Source organism: Galeopterus variegatus, unplaced genomic scaffold (assembly GCF_000696425.1).
Source record: "Galeopterus variegatus unplaced genomic scaffold, G_variegatus-3.0.2 Scaffold1032, whole genome shotgun sequence".
Taxonomy (NCBI): Eukaryota; Metazoa; Chordata; class Mammalia; order Dermoptera; family Cynocephalidae; genus Galeopterus; species Galeopterus variegatus.
In genome coordinates this window covers 410,482-432,869 of record NW_007727143.1, presented here as the reverse complement: position 1 = coordinate 432,869, position 22,388 = coordinate 410,482, and the positions used below count along the sequence as shown (strand labels likewise).

Sequence of the window (22,388 nt, the reverse complement as noted above, 5' to 3'; positions counted from 1 at the left end):
TTCTAAACACTGTTCATCATTTTATTGAATATTCTGGTAAATATTTCACATTAATACAGGCTACATTAAGTAGAGCCACTATATGACAAGAAATTTACTCAACTTTTTCCTTTTAAGTATGTAAACAATTTTACATGTATTTACCACCGTAAAAGGTTGAAACATGTAATCATCTAATTCTTTTCTGCATACAAGTATCATTTAGTATGTTTAGCCAAAAGTACTAAATCTGATCTTAAGTTCAAAATGGCTAAACTAACCAGAGAACATAATCAGGTGGATAGGAAATCAATCTGTTCTTATACAATGGATAATCAAATTTCCATTGCTAAAGCTTCAGAGAAAATTTCTTAGTTAGGCACATTTAAAAACAAAAAATCCCCGGGGTTCTTCCAAGGTCATAGGTTTCTCAAACAAGGCTAAAGAGTAAAGACCTTCTAACTTAGTTGACATATTTGAGATGCATGTTTCCAATATGAGGTGCCCACGTGCCAGGCCAAATCTGAAAAGGGGGAGGAAAAATTGGAATTTCTAATTAGGAATCTTTAGACATTTACAAAATGAATATATAAATGCAATGGCAATTCACTGTTTCTGCCTAGGAAGAATACATATACATGAAATAAAATGTTTAGTAGCATCATCTTGATATTGAAAAAATTCAGATCACTGTGGTCAGTCATGACTTCTGATATTCAGAACTTTCACTATCCACAGAATTTAAAGAATGACGTGACAAATCTGAACAACAAAAGAGCATTAAGCCCATTTTACCTGTTGGGCATCAGTGCATTCAGTTGAATTTTGGATAACTTTTATCATAGGGTTCCAACCAGGATCTGGGTTGTGAAGTCCATTAAACAGAGGGCCTCCTGGAACATCAGCAAGCTGAGGATGAGAGGGTATTATGGTGCCTCCATACATGGAAATAGGCAGGCCCTAGAAAAGCAGGAAAAAAAGGTTTAATCATGAAGTGATTATAAATAACGATTCTATAATATCAATTTAGACCTCTCTAATTTCCCTTCATTCAAAAAACTCCAGAGGATCCTGTGAATACAGCATGGTACAGTGTTGAGAAGCCAAACGTATTTATCTTTATCTGCAATGTTTTTCAACATGAAGAGAGTGAGAAGGAAAAAAACTAAACCCAATATGAAATCATCAAGAAATTTCCCATATTAGATGAAAACATGTAATACCCTCAACTTTCTCATGTTTTAGGTTCATTAATAAGCTTTTGCTAAGAAGAAAAGGGGAACTCTGCATGATTGCTTACAGCCATAATTTGGCTTTATGGCAGCCAGGAGGCTGTTAGAGTAGACAAGAAGGCATCAGAGAGCTCATGGCCAGCTTTTTAAAGGGGCAGAGGCATCCCTCAAAGGTGTGGCAACAGAACACAAAGCAGCAAAACCCAAATCCCTCAGGTGTTTTAGGGAAATGGAAACATCTTCAGGATGGTTTGAGGACAAACTACGGTAGACAACACTACCCACTCTGACACTGAGCAAAAGTTCTGGCAAAGGCATGGAAACAAAACAGTGAATTATTTCAATACAAACTATTCCTTAAAGTGACTACATTGGCTGGCAAAGTGTCAAACAAGTTACAATGTTTGTCAACTCACTTTAGAAAAATCCACAAAACCGCTTGCCATAGGCTGATGAAAAATGTTAGAGGGGGCTACCATTCCAGAATCATCTCTTTCCATTGGTTGATGCTGGGAGAATGTGCTTGGGTCTGATAATTGTTGATGCATTGGATGATTCCCTATCATAGACTGTGACCAACCTGATAAGCCTTCTGGAAAGAAGAATTGAAAACAGGGTTTGATATTTATTTGGATAAAACAATAAAACATTACCACTTTATTTTTTTTCCATGCCACATTTTATCAAAACCATTCCTCTGAAGAACTCAGGGCACATTCATCACAATCTTACAAGCCAAAAACACCCCAAGTTCCTGGAAAACTGAGTGCAGTCCTCTGAAAACCCCACTCACTCTACCTTGTCTTTCAAAAGATTAAGTGCTCTCTGAAAAAACTCAAATGATTGTCCCCTTTTACACTTTTAAGAGGGATAGGAAGCAGGCTTTGAATCTTTTATTTCTGGTCAACTCTATATATCACCCAAACTAACATTCCAGACTCTGAAATAAGCACCCTCTCCTGACTGGAGTATTAAGCATTAGAACTAAGGTTTTTAGTTAGTGTGTTTTTTTGGCAGCTGGCTGGTCTGAGGATCCAAACCATTAACCTTGGTGTTACCAACACCGTGCTCTAACCAAATGAGCCAACCAGCCAGCCCTTTTGTTTGTTTTTTTAAGGAACTAAGTTTTAATGGCAAACTCCAACAATTTACTCCAGAGAGAGGGCATGGTAACTGTACCTGACACAGCATTAACACCAAATGACCAGATTCCACTGTGTCCAACAGGAGCGACAAAACTGGTCCCCACAGGGGCTTGTGCAACAGACCCTCCTTGCCGAATCCGAGCCAGTCTCTCTGTTCCAATTGGGGGAGGTATCTTTCGATCTTGACTGGCACTGCCTCCTTTTGGTTGGCCCAGTGTCGGTTGGGAAGAAGTGGCTGAAAGAGGTGAAGATGATCCCGAAGAAACAGATGGAATAGGAGAGTCACCTGGTGGCAAAATATTTCTCTATTGTTTTATTACATATAAAAACTATGAGAATATGAGAAACCTTGTTGGAAAGATCTATTCCACAACATAGGTTCTGTAAAGAAAATTTTCATTTTATAAGATCATTATTATAATGAGAATATATAATTTCTATCAATATTATCCTAGTCTACTTCTGTCTATAATAAGTATAAAACAAATAGTTTAAAAATTTTTTCCCAGTTGAACTGAACAAGGCTAGAAAGGAAGCAGGTCACATTTACTCTTACTCTAGTTCTAAATAATCTTCTCAAAACATATATTGTCACAATTTAAATTAACTAAAATGTGGCAATGTTTGCACAGTTCTGAGCATATTATCTGGAAAACAGCTGGTAGCCCTCTTTGTTAGTTCTTTTCTTTTTTCCCTTTCTACAGCCCCTTTTTTCCATAATGAAGGAAGGTCAAAAGTTAGCACAGCATTGTAGTACTCAGTTCACAGCTTTGTTTCTTAATGGGATGCATAGGTAATTTGGGTATTTTTCCTTGACAAAAAAGCCAGTACTCACTGACTACTTCATGATGCTCACTTAAAAAAAAACTAAATCCTGTTCAATTCCAAATATTTCATCTGTTCTAAATATGAAATAAGTTAGAACAAAGGAATACTTTTACTTATGAATGGCAATGATAAAGTTTCATAAAATGTAAAGATAAATGAGAAATCATACCAAACTGACCATATACATAAATTTGACTTCTTTTCAGATGTGAGAAATTACTTCACAACACTGCCCCCAAAGGGTCCTTTTGTAAAACTACTTGTGGTACCTCTTTTCATGATCCAAGTCCCAATATAAACATTTCTAGCTTGGAAGAATAGCTTGACCCTTCTCAAGTTTTCCATCCTACAAATGACTGACAATTTTTGACAGGACTGCAATACAAACCTTGGGTGTCTACATACCATTTAAGTTTACTAAAGTTACAAGCTAGTTTTCCCTGAACAAATGGGTTAATAACTTATTCAAGACTCTTTGGGAAGAGTTCCTCCAGGATTCCTACATGAGTTTGAGGCGCTTGTCCAAGGATGGGGAGAAAAATGTTGTCTGTTGAAACTAGGAGTTCCAACAGGAGCTGGCCCTTGCAGAAAAACCCTTGTTCCTGGTATGCCGGAAAAACTTGTCAGAGGAGCAGAAGAGGAAGATGGGGAGCTGCCTGATGGGTCAATGGATGGTAACCCTAAAATAAAACAGGTCAAAGACATCCAATTAGCAAGGCTTTAAAATGGAAAGTCCAAGATTTACTTAATTCCTTTTAAAAAAAGAAGAAAAGCATGGTGGTTTATGTTTGTATATCAGAGCAAGAAGACTCCATTTATGTGATACTGTTTGGCCAAACCTGTTTTTTTCCCTTACAGTCCAGAAGACTATCACCAAACAGTACTAGATATGCAGAAGTGAACCCAATGTTTAAGAATGGCAGTTACACCTGGAATAATGTTCTGGATAAATCTCAGTTTTTAACTGGAAGGGACATGAAATGAAAGTGAGTTGTAACTAAGTGATGTCCATCAATAACTTCTGCATTCCCTTTTGTGGAAAATCTCAAAAGTACAGCTTTTCATCTTCATAACTATAGGCATTGCCTATGGAAGGTGAATAATAGTATCTACCAATATTTCCTTCCTCACAAGGAGGAAAAGCATACTGTCAAACTAAAGATAATTTCAATATTCTGATTTTTTTTTTTTTTAAACCAACAGTTGCGAACTATACCAAAGTTTCCATCTAGTTTGCATAAACCTGAACTTAGCAGACAACCCAAACTGCATTGCTTTCTCTGAAGAATGTGTTAGGGAAAGGGGACAAGGGTTAAAGGTGCTTACTTCAGGAAAAAAATATATCAACATAAAAATTGTCAAAACTTCTCTCAAGCAGGTCTTGTCAATTTGATTTCCCCATCATTTTTTAAAAAACAGCTTTGAAATGTAATTTGTATACCATATAATTCACCCATTTCAAGTATACAATTCAGTGGGTTTTAGTATATTCACAGGGTTGTATATCCATCACCACAATCAATTTTAGAATATTTCTGTCCCCCTAAAGGAAACTCCATACCCATTACCTGTCACTCACTATCCCCTCTCACCCTCATATCTCCACTTCCAATTAATCACTAATCTCCTTTCTGTCTCTATGGATTTGCCTATTCTGGACATTTCATAGAAATGGAATCATACTACATTTGGTCTTTTGTGACTGGCTTCTTTCACTTAGCAAAATGTTTTCAAAGTTCATCCATGTCATAGCATGAATCAGTACTTCATTTCTTTTTGTTGACAAATAAATTCTGTTATATAGGTATACCACATTTTATCTGTTTATCAGTTGATGGACACTGGGTTATTTCCACTTTTTGACTATTATGAATACTGCTGCTGTGACAGTTTGTTTGCCAGTTTTTGTATAACCATATGTCTTCTCTTGGTATGTATACCCAGGAGTGGAATTACTGGATCATATAGTAACTCTATGTTTAACTTTTTTTCCCCACCCTCTCAACCCAGCTTTTCCTGACTCCAGAAAGAACTGGGAAGAGAAGGCCTACGTTTAACTGGTTGAGGAATTGTGAAACTGTTTTTCCAAAGTGGCTGTACCATTTTACATTCCTACCAGTAGCATATGATGGTTTCAGTTTTTCCACATCCTTCCCCATCTTCTTCTTTTTTTTTTTATTTAAAAAAGATGACCGGTAAGGGGATCTTAACCCTTGACTTGGCGTTGTCAACACCACACTCTCCCAAGTGAGCCACAGGCCAGCCCCGTCCACATCTTCTTAAGTATAAGTACTCCTTACCTGAAAACTAGGAGAGTAAACTATATCCAGGAAAGTAGAGCAGCAACAAAAGAAACCATACACGCTGTTAAGAAATGAGGCCAAGCTTATTAATCCTGGGCCTCAGAAGGAAGGTCAAGGATGAATGCTTTCTATAACAGCCTGAACACTGGCAATGAGCTCTTCTTTCACCCTGGGGCTTCTAAAAGTCTCTACTAGCTTCCCAAAATGAAAAGTTACAATAGATGCCTATTTATAGAAAAGAAGAAAAAAAATCCTAGAGAATATTTTGAACCACAGATGGTCTTACGCAGCTTATATTTCTATCAGAAAGACAATATAACAACCATGTTTTCCTGAAAAGACAAGTAAATGGAAATGTATCTGGAATGAAAGCTAAGACCAAACCACATCCATAACTCACAAATAATTTCGAAAAAGACAGATCCATTTATACAGTTGTATGATGCTTAACAACAGGGATACATTCCAAGAATCACTGTGCAAACATTAGAGTATACAAACCTAGATGGTTTAGCCTACTACACACCTATCTCATGGGACCACTGTTATATATGTGGTCCTTTTTTCAGCAAAATGTAGTTATGTGGTGCATGACTATAATGAGCAAAAATGTAGCATGGGCTATAGGGCAGTTTTCCAACTGGAAGAGAAATGCTAAGTGGCAGTAAAGCTTCTTAATCCCATTCTGGGTCAGCCACATTTCAAATTTGTTTTTCAGAATAGTACAGATTGGATTAAACTTTAGCTCTTAAACTATGGAAACAGATTCTGGTTTTCCAAATATCTCCAAGCCAACACTGGCCTCAAATCTATCTATATCTTTCTTATAATGCCTCAGCAGCTAATTTTGAGGAATTATAGTAGAATCTAAGTTGTTCTTTTTAAAATAACAGCCCATAAATGACTAGATCTCTTCAAATAGCAGCATGTAATATAAATAATATAGCATGCTATTAAACAACATAAATTATGCCTAAACACCTTTGCGTCTCCAATTTTCAAAATCTGAGAAATGCAAACAATCACCGATTAAAAAAAAAAGTCTGTATTTGGAATCCTTGAAGCATCCCATGAGTCCTTTTTAATAATACCATCTGACACCAATTTCAAGAAAATGGACTGACATAAGGTATAACCTCCTTACTATAAGGCACAGAAAGATCACAGAGAGACTATAAAGCCACTCATTATATGTGAGTGATTTATCTGCAGCTACTTTTTTTGTCCACTCAATCAGCAATTAAAGAGTCTCTACTATTTATGACACACTCTCATTACTTTAAGATCATGCAATATTAGGTACAAAATAGATGCTTTATTATTATCCTGGAAGATGAGATTAGGATGTGAGAAGCCCCAAAATGAGCTGCAGAAATAGTTTATAATAACTTACCAACTGGACTAGTAGAAACTCGTTGGGACGGTGGTCTGAAGCCAGGTGCCTTTGAGTTGTCAGGGTGCACGTTTTCCAGGTGTCCAAGTACAGAGTTACCAAGGAACGCTGACTGAACAGTGAAAGAGGCATCTGCAGCCACTCGTGACGACAGTGGACCATCTCCCCAACCCTGGTTAGCTGGCACCTGACTGCTATCGAAAAGACTACTAAAGTGATTGAAAATTGTGGCTGGGCCAAACGTAGGTGGCAAAGATTTATTGGCTGGGTTTATGTGCATCTGAGAACCACTCATAATGTTCACGGCTGAAGAAAGCTGCACTGCAGTTGGTGGGCCTTGGGGTGGTGTTAAAGGAACTGGATTTGTAACAAAAATAGACTGGGGATCCTGGTGTATAGTTGCATTTGGTACCACTGAGTAAAAAGAACCTCTGGGCTGCATTCGATGAGAAACTCGAGGTGCTGGTACAGCTAACTGAGGTAAATTACTGGTGTCCTGATTATCAGCAGCAACCAATCTGGGTGATGCCAAAGTCAATGGAGCAGGTTCTGAGTTAGATGCAAAAGGCATTGACATAGGACTTAAATCAGACATATTGGATGGCTGTGCCTCCTCTTGTGTGTTACTGGAGGGAAGAGTGGGACTACTGGATGGGTGAGTTTCTGGAGCTCCTAGGGTGTTGCTGGCAGAGCTACTACAACTATTTGCAGTTGAAGATGGGGTACATAGGTTTGTCATGTGCTGGTCCTGTGTGGACATTTTCTCTTTGGGGGGTGGCACAGCAGAGAAAGACTCTATCTTTTGTGAAGAAAGCTGTGCTTGAGGAGTACTTGCAGGCAGAAATGTGGTGGGAACTTGCCCACTAGTGATAGATGCAGAGGAGACAGAAGGCAGGGAACTACAAGTGCTTGTCACAGAAGAAATCACTGTTGCTGGAGGACTCGTCTTAGGCACACAGGCAAATAGCTGCTTTCTGACTGATGAAGGAGTCCGGGTATTAGTCATACACAGTTGCTGACTGGCAGCAACTACAGAAGAGACAGTGATAGGACAACTGGCAGCGGACTCTGAGGATAAAACAGTCCCATTCTGGTTAGGTAGACGGCTTGTATTATTATGCTTTGGAGAGCTATTTGTGTTGCCAGGATTCACAGGTCTCACTGGGAATGGTCCCCAAGTGTTAGGCGAAGGTGAGAATGTTCCTCCAAACTGGGCCATGGGTAAGCGAGGATGCCGAATCTGTTGCATAGTTTGAGCAGCCAGCAGAGCGAAATGAGGGTGGGGATAAGCTAAGGGTAGAGAAACTGGGAAAGAAGAACGTACATTTGTTGCAACGTTCTTATTAAGTTTATTAGTGGGCTGGAACGTAGATAATGTTGTCGCCTGTGAAGTTACAAGAGTTGGAGCACCCAAGGGAAATGCATTTTTACTGGAAACTGCTGTGGTGCCTACTCCAGATGAGAAGTTTGCGTGAATGGATTTGGTGCTGGTAGGTGTTCTGATATGATTTTTAGGAATCAAATCTTCCAGTTCCTTAGCAGGATCCTGAATAAGTGCATTGATAAGTTGAACTGCATATCTTGTTGATTCTGTTCCACCCCTGGGGGAAAACAAACAAACAAAAACAAGACTGAAAACAAAAAAAAACCCAAAACCCAGATAATCTTAACCATCAAACAAAATTTTTAATTGTACCATACTTAACAAAAGTATGCTTCTTATAAAATATAATTTTGACTCAGAACCAGCTATATACATTTTTCACAATTACCTTATTGTGATCATTCTTTCACCATTCTTATCTTTCTGTTTATCCACATCAATATGGGCACCAGTAACATCTTGTATTGCAGTGATATTGCATCCTCCTCTTCCCATTATCCTGGACACCACTGAAGCTGGAACAGATAATTTCTTTGACCTATAAAATGAAGACTACACCTGAGCTTGTGAAATCAAATGTCTTTGTATAGTAAATGTCTTTATTAAAAAAGACGTCACATTTGTAGAATAATATTTCTCAAACCTTAAAGAGAAAATTATTAAAAGCTTTTATTTTAGAAACTGACATGTCTTATTATATTGAATTTATTTTTTTTATTTTTGGGCAGCTAGCCAGATAGTATTATATTGAATTCAGTTTAGTAAAGTTAAAAATTACATTGCCATTTAAAACAAAAATTATATTTAAATCACTCATAATCTAAGCATTTAAATTTGCCCAAAATATCATGTCAACTGAACTGCAATGACCATATATATTGACTCTTTAAAATAATGCATGCCATATTTGTTAAACTCTATTCTGAACAATCTATGCTAGCTTATTCATTTTAAACCAATGTCAACAGCTCATACTTAGCAATGAAAATTAAAGCCTCAGATTTGAACTACTCAGATTTGGATCAAGTCAGAAAAATAGAAGTAAAATAAACAGTCCATCATCTATCTTAATATTAATCTAAAGCAATACATAGGCTATCCAAAAAAAATCAACATTTCTTGTGTCATATAAAATATTCATATGAAATTTATATATTGCTTCTAATTTTGCTTTAGCATATTCTGGATTTAGTATGGTACTGCAATTTAAAATAATAGCCACATTCAAATTATTCATTAATTAAGGTAAGCATCTTATAAGAGTAGGAGAAGCTATATAATTTATGAAGTTAAAAGGATGGGACTAATTCTACTTACCTTCGTACGACTTCTTTCCACCCCTCTTCTCTTTTTTGACCCCTTTTAGGGCTAGTGAGATTCAGCTTTATGTTTGGAGAGCTTAATGGTAATGACACTGGCTTATAGCTTGTTGACAAGGAATTAGGATTTACTTCACCTTCAAGTCTGAGAAGAGAGAAATATCAAGTCCAATAAAAGATAAATTTTAAGATAGAAACTTAAGAGACTATTCTTTTATAGTAGACAAAGTTATACTAAAGTATCTGAATTAAAGTTTGGCACATCAAATACCAAGTCAGAAAAACAGAAATAAAATAAAGAGTCCATCATGTATTTTAGTATTACAAAATTAATTCAGAAGCCAAAAGTTAGACCATAATCAATAAAAATGACATTGCTAAATAAAATCAAGGCATGCTAATAAACTATAAATCTTATAATAATTTCTAATAATCTCATTTCCTAACTAGCACACAATTAAGAGGATATAGGTGAACTTCAGTTTTGAATATTCAAGACAGATAATGTGGTAGACTTAAATTGTCTAACACAACTTATGCTTGTACAATGTACTTCTTGTGCCAGGCATGAAAAAGGAAAGGTGAATGGAGTTAATGAACCAGAAAATTTTACCGTGTTTGAATTTTGGAAGTGGAGGTACTGGTCTTTTCCTCTTGAGTATGGAGGAGCAGTGAGGGGTATCTCCTATCATTAGAGGAATTCACATCCATAGTGAAATTTAACTCTTGGCTTTTACCACCACTACTACTCTCACTGTTGCAGTCTGTGCTATCTAAGTTATCGGAATCACTATTCCCACCTGCACAACCACCTCGAAGTTCTCCGTTTATTTTGTTTTTATCTGCCTTTTGTTGTGCTAAAGATATATGTTGTTCTGGTAAAATTAAATGTGTTGTGGGAGGGGTCTCTTTTGTTTTGTTCTTCTTATTTTTCCGATTGGTGCTGGGGGTTGTCACCACATTGGCCCTTTTTTTCCCAAACACATTTGTGAATGTTGTAGATGTCGCAGAGATTCCAATTGTGGTGGTGGTGGTTGCACTAGGAGGTTCTATGGGAACTTCTTGCTCTGCTGAAATTATCAAAAAGGAGAAAAATCACACTGAGAGCCTTAGACTTCAAAACAAGTTATAACAATATACCTAATTCATAATAATTCAGTTCTTTAGGTCATATTTTCCTTTCAAAAGTATTCACTAAAAAAGAAATCTTTACTATTGTTAGAAAAAAATGTACAATATTATTTTTTGATGTCTAAGTTGGTATACAACATATACACCACAATCTAGTTTGAATTTAGGAAATTTTTTAAATAGTATTTTAGAATTAGAATTCAAGTAGAGCACAATTATTTGCCTACTATAAGCATTGTCAGATGGCACAATACACAATTCTTTGAGATTAATAAACCCCAGTTTATACTGACATTTTGGTCTTCTACAGCTTCGAGCCTGAACCTTCGCTAAAAATGGATTGAGGAACTGTACCTCTCCCTAGTTTCAAATCAGGAGAGGAAGGGATAGAGAAGAACCTGAAGAAAAGCTGGCAAACCTCTTACTTTACCACTTTTAGTATATATACCATGTTTTATAAGGTGACTTAAATTACAACTGAATTTCTCCAAATTATGTGCTTGCCTTTCCCCTTCTGTCTTTCTATATCAATTTATAATGTAAAACATTTAGAAATATTTACTATGAAAGTCAGTTGTCAATTTCAGATTAAAGTAATCAAATATTTAGCAAGAGTTAACTAGAGCAAAAAGCATTCATAATGAAGTTGATAAACAAAGGAGAACTTTTTTACTAATTCAGATGGGTTATTTCTCACCATCTTCATCATTTTCCTCTTCATCTTCATCCTCTGGTAGTTCTGAATTCTCCTTAGGTTTGTTTTCCTCATCTTCTTCTTGTTTTCTTTTCTGCTCCTCTTTTTTCTTTTTTCTCTTTTCTTTCCTTTTCTCTCTTTTAGCTGCAAGAGCCTGCTTTCTGCTCTCTTCTCTTGACTGCAAATAAAGTAGGTATATCATTTTACCAATAATGCAATAAATTGAAATAAAGAATGAACTGATATTTTGTTTATAAACACAGGGCTTCCCTGTGGATGTCAGTCTCAAAATACATTTAAAAGAGCAACAACAAAAAATAAATTTGACATTATTGGAATTAAAAACTCTTGTGCTTCAAGGGAACCATGAAGAAAGTAAAAAGACAGCCTATAGAATGGGAAAAAAATATTTTTGCAAATTATATGTCTAGTAATGGACTTTTGTATATAGACTATATAAAGACATCTTACAACTCAACAATGAAAAGACAACCCAATTTAAAAAACAGACCATCAAAAAATATCGTCATAAACCATAAATATATACAATTTCTGCCAATTATACCTTTAAAAAGCTGTTTTGAAAAAAAAGGAAAAAGGGCTGGCCTCTACCTCAGTCCACTTGATAGAGCGTGGTGATAACACCAAGGTCAAGGGTTCAGATCCCTGTACTGGCCAGCCACCAAAAAAAAAAAAAAAAGAAACATGAAAAAAGGATCTGAATAGACATTTCTCCAAAGAAAATACACAAATGGCTAATAAGCACATAAAAAGATAGATGTTCAATATCATTACCCATTAGGAAAAAGCAAATTAAAATCACAATGAAATACCCATTCTGCATCCACTAGGATGACTATAATCAAAAAGACAGATAATAAGTGTTGGTAAGCATGTGGAGAAATTGAAACCTTTATACAGGAAAGTAAATGGTACAGCTAGCAGTCAAATGGTAAACAAAGAATTACCATCTGATCCAGCAATTCCACTCCTCGATATATACCCAAGAGAAGACATATATCTACACAGCAACTGGTAAACAATTGTTCAAAGCAGCAGTATTCATAATAGCCAAAAAGTGGAAATAACCCAATGTCCATCAACTGATGAACAAATAAATAAAATGTGGTATACCTATACAATTTATACAAAATACTTTCTTATTTATCAATAAAAAGAAACGAAGTACTGATTCATGTTATAACATGGATGAACTTTGAAAACATTTTGCTAAGTGAAAGAAGCCAGTCACAAAAGACCAAATATTGTATGATTTCATTTCCGTGAAATGTCCAGAATAGGCAAATCTACATAGGTAGAAAGTAGATTAGTGGTAACCTAGGATGGAGGGACTGCAGGGTAGCGGGCGGAGAAGATAACTAAGGGATGCAGGGTTGCCTTTAAGGATAAAGAAAATGTTCTATAATTGTGGGGATGAATACACAATTCTGTGAATACACTAAAAGCCACTCAATTGTATAACTTTAAATGGGTAATTTGTGTGGTATGTGAATTAAATCTCAATAAAGCTGTTAGAAAATACATTTATGTGGCATCTATTTGCCTAAAATGCAGCTATCATGATCTTTACAGACTGACAAATTTCACTGTAAAAGTACTGACAAGAGACTATGACAGAAATGTTATTTTCCTGTTTTATAGAATTATTTATTTATTTTCCCGATATACAATGTGGTTGATTATTGTTGCCCATTACCGAAACCTCTCTCCCTCCTCCCTCTCTCCCCTCCCACCCAAAAACGTCCTTTCTGTTTGCTTGTCATACCAAATTCAAGGAATTGTAGTTGTTATGTCTTCTTCCCCCCCCCCCCCCCGGTTTTTTTTTTTTGTGTGTGTGTGTGTGTGTGTGCGTGTGAATTTATTTATTTATTTTTAGCTCCCACCAATAAGTGAGAACATGTGGTATTTCTCTTTCTGTGCCTGACTTGTTTCACTTAATATAATTCTCTCAAGGTCCATCCATGTTGTTCCAAATGGAAGTATTTCATTCATTTTTATAGCTGAGTAGTATTCCATCTCTCAACTTTAAAATCAATATTATAATAGTATCTTACACACAGAATCGTTCGGATTATTAAATGAGTTAAAGCACATAAAAAGTTTAGAAAACTGTAATTATAAATTATGATCCGTACTAATATAGTAACAACAGGAAACATGTCTTTCAATTGTTTTGTTGCTTAAAAACTTGTTATTCTTAAATATAATAAGTATATAAAATGAATATTTTCCAGATTTAGTCACAGGATATTATTGGATGTTCTAAACTCTATCATATGGTAAAGTCTAAGTTAGAATTTCAGGTAAGTGTCGGTGATAAAATAGAGCTAGAAAATAGAGCCAGGTCTCAAGTTTATTGTGGTATATTAAAGATGGCTCAAACTGTTTACTATTCTTCCCATTAAAAGATAAGTTTTCCTCCTCTGTAAGTCTAGGCTTACCTCAGTGACTTGCTTAAAAGGAAGAATGTAACTGAAGATTCTTTCTGGGACTTCTGGGGCTGGGCATAAGAAGACTTGCAGTTTCTTGGAATTCCCACGGTAAGATATAAAGAAGAATCAAAGTCCACATGAAGGGAAACCACAGCCCTTGGCTGCCAGTCTCAGCCCTGGCTGAGGTCCCAGTACACAGTCAGCATCAGTGTGCCAGCCATGTGAGTGAGCCATCTTCAAAGTGGATCTTCCAGGCATGGAGACTCCTCTGTTAATGTCATGGGGAGAAGAAGTGAGCCATGCAGCAGAGCTCTTCCTTAATGCTATACCCACAAAACCATAAAATAATTGAAATTATTGCTTTAATCCACTAGATTCTGGAGTAATTTGTTATGTAACAGTAGTTGAATAAAGTGGATTTTTTTAGGTTATTGGGTCATTTTCCTCTGTTACGGGAGACTTTTGAGCTTGCACCTCACAGACAATGGGAAACACTGCTCATAGATAAGGCAAGTCTCATCCCAGTCATAGAAAATGCATAGTGAAGAGTTTCTCCTATGTTTTCTTTAATAAGTTTTATTGTTTCAGGGTGTATATTTATTTATTTATTTAATTAATTAATTTTTTTCAAAAAGATGACCGGTAAGGGGATCTTAACCCTTGACTTGGTGCTGTCAGCACCACGCTCAGCCAGTGAGCAAACCGGCCATCCCTATATGGGATCCGAACCCGGGCCTTGGTGTTATCAACACCACACTCTCCCGAGTGAGCCACAGGCCGGCCCCAGGGTGTATATTTAAATCCTTAATCCATTTTGAGTTGATTTAAGTATATGGTGAGAGGTATGGGTCTAGTTTCATTCTCCTGCATATTGATATCCAGTTCTCCCAGCACCATTTGCTAAAGAAGCAGTCTCTTCCCCAATGTATAGGCTTGGTGCCTTTGTCAATGATCAGATGGCTGTAGGTGTGTGGGCTGATTTCTGGATTCTCTATTCTATTCCATTGATCAGTGTGTCTGTTTTTTTTTTGTTGTTGTTGTTGTTTTTTAAAAGATGACCGGTAAGGGGATCTTAACCCTTGACTTGGTGTTGTCAGCACCATGCTCACCCCGTGAGCAAACCGGCCATCCGTATATGGGATCCGAACCCGTGGCCTTGGTGTCATAAGCACCACACTCTCCCGAGTGAGCCACAGGCTGGCCCAGTGTGTCTGTTTTTAATGCCAGTACCATACTGTTTTTGTTAGTATAGCTTTGTCGTATAGTTTAAAGTCAGGTAGTGTTATGCCTCCTGCTTTATTTTTTTTGCTCAGCGTTGTTTTGGCTATGCGTGGTCTTTTGTTATTCCATATAAATATCTGGATAGTTCTTTCGATTTCTGAGAAAAATGTCATTGGAATTTTGATGGGGATTGCATTAAATTTGTATATCACTTTGGGTAGTATGGACATTTTCACTATGTTGATTCTTCCCATCCAAGAGCATGGGATATCTTTCCATCTTCTTATATCCTCTCTAATTTCTCTCAGCAGTGGTTTGTAGTTCTCATTAAAGAGATTTTTCACATCCTTGGTTAACTCAATTCCTAAGTATTTTATTTTTTTGGTGGCTATTGTAAATGGGCATGCTTTCTTGACTTCTCTTTCTGCATGTTCACTATTGGAGAATTGTTTTATAGAATTTTTAAAGCCACATTTAGAATTCTCACCACATTCAGGTTTTATTAACATCTACTTTGGTTAGCACTGGAAAATATAATTTTTCTTCAGATGGGGCACATGGTAGTAGTTAGTTGCCTAGCACCATAATGAAAGTCTAAAACAAGTGGGAAAAACAAGTTACCCATATTTCTATGGAAATTATCCAAAAAGGCTCACCAGAAGAATTTGTCCATAGATCCCAGTTCTTCTCCTGGTAATTAAGTAAAGCACTGTCCTCAAAACTATAATTTCCCATTCTGAGACACACATTGATTATTCTTTGAAACTTTTTAATTATCTAAATCAGGGTCAGCAAACTATGTTCTGAGTGCCAGTCTGCTACCTGTTTTCGTATGGCCTGAAAGCCACGATTGGTTTTTACATTTTAAATGGGAGAAAACAATAAAAAGAAGAAAAGAATATTTCATGATGTAAAAATTATATGCAATTCTAATTACAGTGTCCATAGCTAAAGTTCTATTGGGACACAGCCATGCTCATTCATTTACCTATTGTTTATGGTTATTTTCATGTTACAACAGCAGAGCTGGGTAGTTATAACAGAGACCATATGGCTTGCACAGCCTAAAATATTTACTATATGGCATTTTATAGAAAAAGTTTTCTGTCCTCTGATGTAAATGAGAAAGATGTTGAGGACAAAATGAAGAGACTGCCTGTTTACCTAAAAGTCATTTGAATTTGCTGGCATAAGAGCAAACTGGCTATGTTGGGAATTGCTGACCATATATAACCCTGGGTAGTTACACAAAAATAAAAATTAGGCAAGGAAGGCACCTTAATAGTCATCTAACTTCAAACTCTGCTTTATTTTAAAATGAATATAACTTTTTTCCTTTCTGATTTTAACTGTAATCCAGTTTATCATGGAAGTACTAATATTTATTTAATTTCCTAATAAGACTTTAAGGCTTACACTTTTTCCCCTATTATAAGCAATACAAAAGCAAATGTCCTTATACATTTACATCTTTGAGCATTAGTTTAATGATTTACCTTAAATTTCTAATAATGGAATATCTAGAGTAAGAGTATGCACCCTTTCTTATTGATTCATTTGTCAAACACCTATATCAATAGTTATACTAATTTATACCATCCATCAAAAATCATATTAGAGTGCTAATTTCTCTACACCGTTCCCATCAATAGATATTATAAACCTTTAAACTGTAAGCTTTACTAATCTGATCAAAAAAATTTAAAACACTCTTTTACTGTGCAGTTCTTTATTGATGAAGTTGAGTATTCTCCATCTATTTATGGGACATTTGTATTTCTTTTTCTGTGAATTGCCTGTTTATGTGATCATTTTTCGTTCTGGGTAAGTTATCTCTTTTTTTTTCTTGATTGATTTGTAAGCAAACGTTTCTTCTGTTTTTAGCTCACTAAGTGTGTTTTTTTCAAACCAAAAAGTGGTATCAAAATTTTAGCATCTCTCAAAATGATCATGCTTTTTTTCTTACTTTAATTATCAACAAAATATCTTCATATTAAGTTATCTCTTACACTCCTAGAATAACTCTACTACATCATGGTGTCTGTTCTTTTAATATAATTTCTTTTTTTTTTTTTTTTTTTTTTTTAAAAGATGACCGGTAAGGGGATCTTAACCCTTGACTTGGTGTTGTCAGCACCACGCTCAGCCAGTGAGCGAACCGGCCATCCCTATATAGGATCCGAACCCGTGGCCTTGGTGTTATCAGCACCACACTCTCCCGAGTGAGCCACAGGCCGGCCTTTTTAATATAATTTCTGTATTCAATGTCAACACCATCATTTTTCAGGTAAGCAGACTGAGCCTCAGAGAGGCAATGTTGCTTTTTTTAAACTTTTTCCATTTTGCCATACATCCTAGGATACTAGACACTTACTCTTTAATTGGAAATCTAATAAGCCACCTATAACCCAGATCTTACAGTAAACAAATGATTTCCAACACTTTACTAAATTTCTTCTCAGACTAGTGTCAAAACCACTAAAGCAATAACGTCATTTGATAAATTGGGATCTTGCTCAAAATCTAGTCCCTTACTTATATGGACTCAAAATATTTTTAATGAATAAGTCAGAATCAAAAACGGATGGTGGTTTGAGAATCTATTAACCATTGCCTTTGAATCATATTTTGTTAAGATTATTGGCCATCCAGGTGAAAAACTTATTGTAGCAGATTTTCAATGATTTCTAATAAGGAAAATTATTTTTACTACTCACCTTTTCTAGATCAAGTTCCTTTAAAAGAATACTTGCATTCTTATTTGCTTCTGCAGCCTGCTGGTCTTTAGCCTTCACAATCGTCTCAACACATTGGTGACATTTTTTCAACAGTTCCTGTAGTGGAAAATAGAACTATGTAAATATAGGAACACATAACATAAAGAGGCCAAATAAAACTTGAGCTGATGAGCACATGAAAGTACAGGGGTTACACCTCAAACAACTGAAAAATCCAGTAAACCAAATTAAGCTATCCTTTGAACCCAGTCATGCATCAATCATTCATCAAAATAAAGCACCATCTCCTAAAAAAATCTGTGTATTCTTAGAAAACCTTCTAATCAGGCTAATGGTTTTGTAATAAACCTTAGCTATATTCATTGTGATTCTGGTCCACAGTAGGAAGGAAATCTCAAAATAGTTTATGAAAAGAAATATACCCATCTATTTTATAAATGGAGAAAGTAAAGCAAAGAAAGATCAGGTGACTGACCTCTTAAAGGACAAAAAGAACAGGTTGCTAATTGCAGACATTGGCATATAATTCCACAAAGAACAAAAATGTGGTTCAACAGCATATTAAACTTACCTTATCTGTAATTGTTGCTATGTATCTCATGCATTCAATATCAGAAGGGAACTGATTTACTTGCTTCACCAAATACTGAACAACTTTTACATGACCCTAAAGAGTACAATAAAACACAAAAGAATCCCTTGAAACTTTGCCCATATGCTTAACAACTTAAGAGTATAAAGGTAGATTAATATTTCCAGATAGTTGACCAAATTTAAAATTACAATTATAAAAATAACAACAGAATTCAGTTTATAAACAGAAAAAGATAAGTAAAACATGTTCAAGAACACGTGGTAGACCAAAAGACATTTCTCCTGAATTTAATAAGCCTACTTCCCACCGAAAATAGAAAAACTTTTGTAGAAAAATTGTATCTCCTAGAATAAATCTATTAATAAAATAAAAATTGGTGATATGAGATAAAAATGGGAAATTAGTCCTAAACCTAAGAGGGTTTGCTAGATTTCAAAGCATTATTTTGGTTCTATCTTACTAAACTAAACAAGATGTACTATCACATTTTTCTGAGCCTTAGGACTTCAATTTAAATAAAACACTTTCTTTTTTTCTCTTTTATTTTTTGTTTGTTTTGGCAGCTGGCCACTAAGGGCCACCAAACCCTTGACATTGGTGCAAACATTTTTTTAAATGCCATTATCAGGGGCTGAATGATCTGTAATCAATTCTAAGCACATCTATTTTAATATAACCAAGCTTGCATAATTTCCCCTCCTACTAAAGTTCTACAACATCCTCAAGAATTAGTTTGATGGAGACAAAAATCAGAAAAGTGGTTGCCTCTAGGGCAGGGAATTGATTGAGAATGGGCATGAGGGAACCTTCTAGCGCTATGGAAGTATTTTATATCTTTATCAGGTGTGGGTTACATGCATGTTTGCATTTATCAAAACTCACTAAACTACATATCTTAAGATTCAAACATGTCACTATATGTCAATTATACTTCAATTGAGAGAAAACAATTCTTTCAAAAGAATTAAGTATAGAAAATAGTTTAAGATTTTCTTTTAAGATGTATAACTTGTACTGCTGTCATTCAAGAGCTCTTTAGGGAACACCTAATATGTATCAAGGCCCTGTGCTAAACAGCTGGGTATAAACTGTGTTGAAAAAGACAGCCATGACTCGTGGTCCTAATGACCTTCCAGTCTAGTTAGTGAGAGGGGCATTAAAAAGGTAAATACGGGCCGGCCCGTGGCTCACTCGGCAGAGTGCAGTGCTGATAACACCAAGGCCCCGGGTTCGGATCCCATATAGGGATGGCCGGTTCACTCACTGGCTGAGCGTGGTGCTGACAACACCAAGTCAAGGGTTAAGATCCCCTTACCAGTCATCTTTAAAAAAAAAAAAAAAGGTAAATACATGTTTGAATATATAATTACAAGTTGGGATAAGGAAAATCAAAATTTAACTATGAAAGAGAAACAGAGGGACCTTTTTCAGATTCGGTGTTAGGGAAAGACTCTCTGAGAAGTGACATTTAAAATGGGAGCTAAAGGATGAGTAAAGAGGTGAGCAAAGGAAAAACATTTTGGGAAAAGAAAACTAGTGAGCAAAAGCCCTCAGGCAGTTAAAAATTTAGTGCATTATTGGTCAGTTACTATAGAGCTTAGTAAACAAATGGGGAAGGTAACATGGATGATTGGTTTGGGAAGGTTGACATAAACCATATTATGCAGGGCTTTGTAGGTCATGTTAAGTAGTTTATAGTTTATCATAACTGCAATGGGGAGGGCTTTTAAAAAATAGCAGACAAGTGAGTCTTAATATATATAGGAGGTATAAAAAGTCCACTCCTTTTTGTTCCTCCTTAAGTAGAGAAAATATCCATTTGCATATAGCTTTCTTTAAATCTCATGTTTTATGTACAACAACATAACAAAAACAGTCAAGACACCAAGTGATTTAAGAACACAGTGTTGAAAATCTCTGTGAGGAGTCAAGATGGCGACGGGTCTGGAGTGGGGGCACCAGAAGTCAGCGTGAGCCTGAGAGGTGTGCGCTGTGCTGCCAGAGTGCTATTTGCATTTCCAAGAGCAACAAAAAAAGAATAAGTCTTTGATCAACTAATCTACAACTATAAAAAAGCAACTACAGATTCGAAGTTTAGGGCCGACATTAAAGAAGATTCCTGGGAGCGCCAGAGCCGCGCCGCGGGACTGAGCGAGCCGCCCGAGGTGGTGGCAGCTAGGACGGGGATGGCGGCGACGCGGAAACGGAGAGGGAGCCGCTCGGCCGGCCCAGCTCTGTGAGTGACCCTCAGCCCAGCACTGCTTGCGGGGAAGATGCCCGTCCAGCTTCTGCCTGCCCCACTAGGCCAGTCACTGGCCTGGGGCTGCCTCCATTTTCTCGGGTCGGGGAGGAGCCGGCCGGCTCGGCCAGGCCTGCCCTCCTCACCCGGCTTGGCTCCTCACTTATCCTTCCCACTTCCTTGCCCCAGCGCGGGGCCTCCCGGGGTCTGTGGACCGGCCTCACATCCCACTTCCCCTGTGGTTCTCTGGCGGGGCTGGTGGCGTGGGAAGCTCCCGGCCAGCATTGGGAGGACAGGGAAGAACAGGCCGGGCCGACTGTCACTCCACCGCACCCTTTGCTCCGGGCCCTGGTAAACTTCCTGTTACTGGGAGGCAGATAACATCTCTGCAGCCATCAGTTTGGAAAAATGCCTAACTGATTTATGGTTAGGAAAGGTGTGATCGGAGTGCTCCTGAGCTCGCTGGAACCTGCCGGAGAGCTGACTACGGGCGGGCGCTGGAGTCGGTCCACGCTGGGGGGAATCAAAGAGGAACTGTGTGCTGCGGGCTCCTCCCCCGAGGAGCTCATGCTCCAGTGTGGGAGATAAGACAAGTACACAGATAACTGCAATACCAGGAGGAAGGTAATAAGTCCTGAGAAAGCCCTATACAGTGCTACAAAGGCACCCAGAGCGACTGGTCGTCTGCGTCTAGCAGAAACCTGAAAGACTTCCTGGGCGGTGCCGAGCAGGGGCTTGAAGGCCCGGCTGATAGACGAGGGTAGCAGAAGACACGTCCCAGTTCAGTCTAGAGCGCACAGAGCGGGGAGGCGTCCGGCTAGGGACGTCTGGCTAGGGAGGTGGAGACTCGGCAGAAAACACACACCCTGTGGGCCGCCTCTGCGAGGTCCAACAGCCCCGCCTAGTGCGCACAGAACGGGGAGATGTCCGGCTAGGGAGGCGGAGACACGGCAGAAAACACACACCCTGCGGGCTGCCTCTGCGAGGTCCAACAGCCCTGCCTACTGTGCACAGAACGGGGAGACGTCCAGCTAGGGAGGCGGAGACTCGGCAGAAAACACACACCCTGCGGGCCGCCTCTGTGAGGTCCAACAACCCCGCCTAGTGCGCACAGAGCGGGGAGATGTCCGGCTAGGGAGACAGAGACTCGGCAGAAAACACACACCCTGTGGGGCCGCCAATGCGTGATCCAGCAGCCCAGCAGAGTCCAAGCTGACCAGAGAGGTGGCTCCCTGGTGAGGCCCAAGACCCGAGGCAACCACACACACAAGACACTAGAGGCCAACTGAGCAGCCACAGAGGTAGCCATACCAAATTGACAAACACAGCCACACCTTAGTTAGCCAATAGGGTCAAACCTGTGCACTGTGAAACCCCCAGCCAAAATGAATAAACATAAAAAAAAAAGATACCAGAAATACAAAAAACCAAGAAAGTATACCACCAAAAGTTAATAAATCTCAAACTCTAGATCCTATAGAACAGGAAGCCCTTGAATTGAATGACAAGGAAATTCAAGTGATAATTCTAAAGAAACTGAATGAAATACAAGAAAACTCAGCTAGACAGCATGATGAAACGAGGAAAAGTATACAGGACATGAAAGAGGAAATGTACAGGGAAATCAATGACCTGAAAAAAAAGGTAGCAGAACTTGCCAAACTGAAGAAGTAATTCAGCGAAATAAAAAACACAATGGAGAGTTTAACCAGCAGGATAGCGGAAGTTGAAGAG

The 22,388-nt window shown here is 37.7% G+C and overlaps 1 protein-coding gene across 4 annotated transcripts in view; it reads right to left on the bottom strand.

Moving 5' to 3' along the window:
* The window catches only part of LOC103591800 (ankyrin repeat and KH domain-containing protein 1), a 142,001-nt gene continuing 119,613 nt past the window's right edge, over positions 1–22,388 (bottom strand). For 2 of the 4 annotated variants that reach the window (XM_008574324.1, XM_008574328.1), the window contains 12 exons: positions 18,392–18,487; positions 17,800–17,916; positions 11,412–11,586; positions 10,197–10,653; positions 9,582–9,728; positions 8,653–8,802; positions 6,881–8,481; positions 3,688–3,864; positions 2,391–2,642; positions 1,628–1,803; positions 775–939; positions 1–502 (listed from right to left, as the gene is read on the bottom strand). In XM_008574324.1, the coding sequence (XP_008572546.1) occupies positions 443–502; positions 775–939; positions 1,628–1,803; positions 2,391–2,642; positions 3,688–3,864; positions 6,881–8,481; positions 8,653–8,802; positions 9,582–9,728; positions 10,197–10,653; positions 11,412–11,586; positions 17,800–17,916; positions 18,392–18,487 (3,573 nt within the window). In that variant the 3' untranslated portion in view covers positions 1–442. Of the gene's footprint in view, positions 503–774; positions 940–1,627; positions 1,804–2,390; positions 2,643–3,645; positions 3,865–6,880; positions 8,482–8,652; positions 8,803–9,581; positions 9,729–10,196; positions 10,654–11,411; positions 11,587–17,799; positions 17,917–18,391; positions 18,488–22,388 lie in introns of those variants that run through there. The other 2 variants (XM_008574325.1, XM_008574326.1) reach the window with 2 other exon arrangements.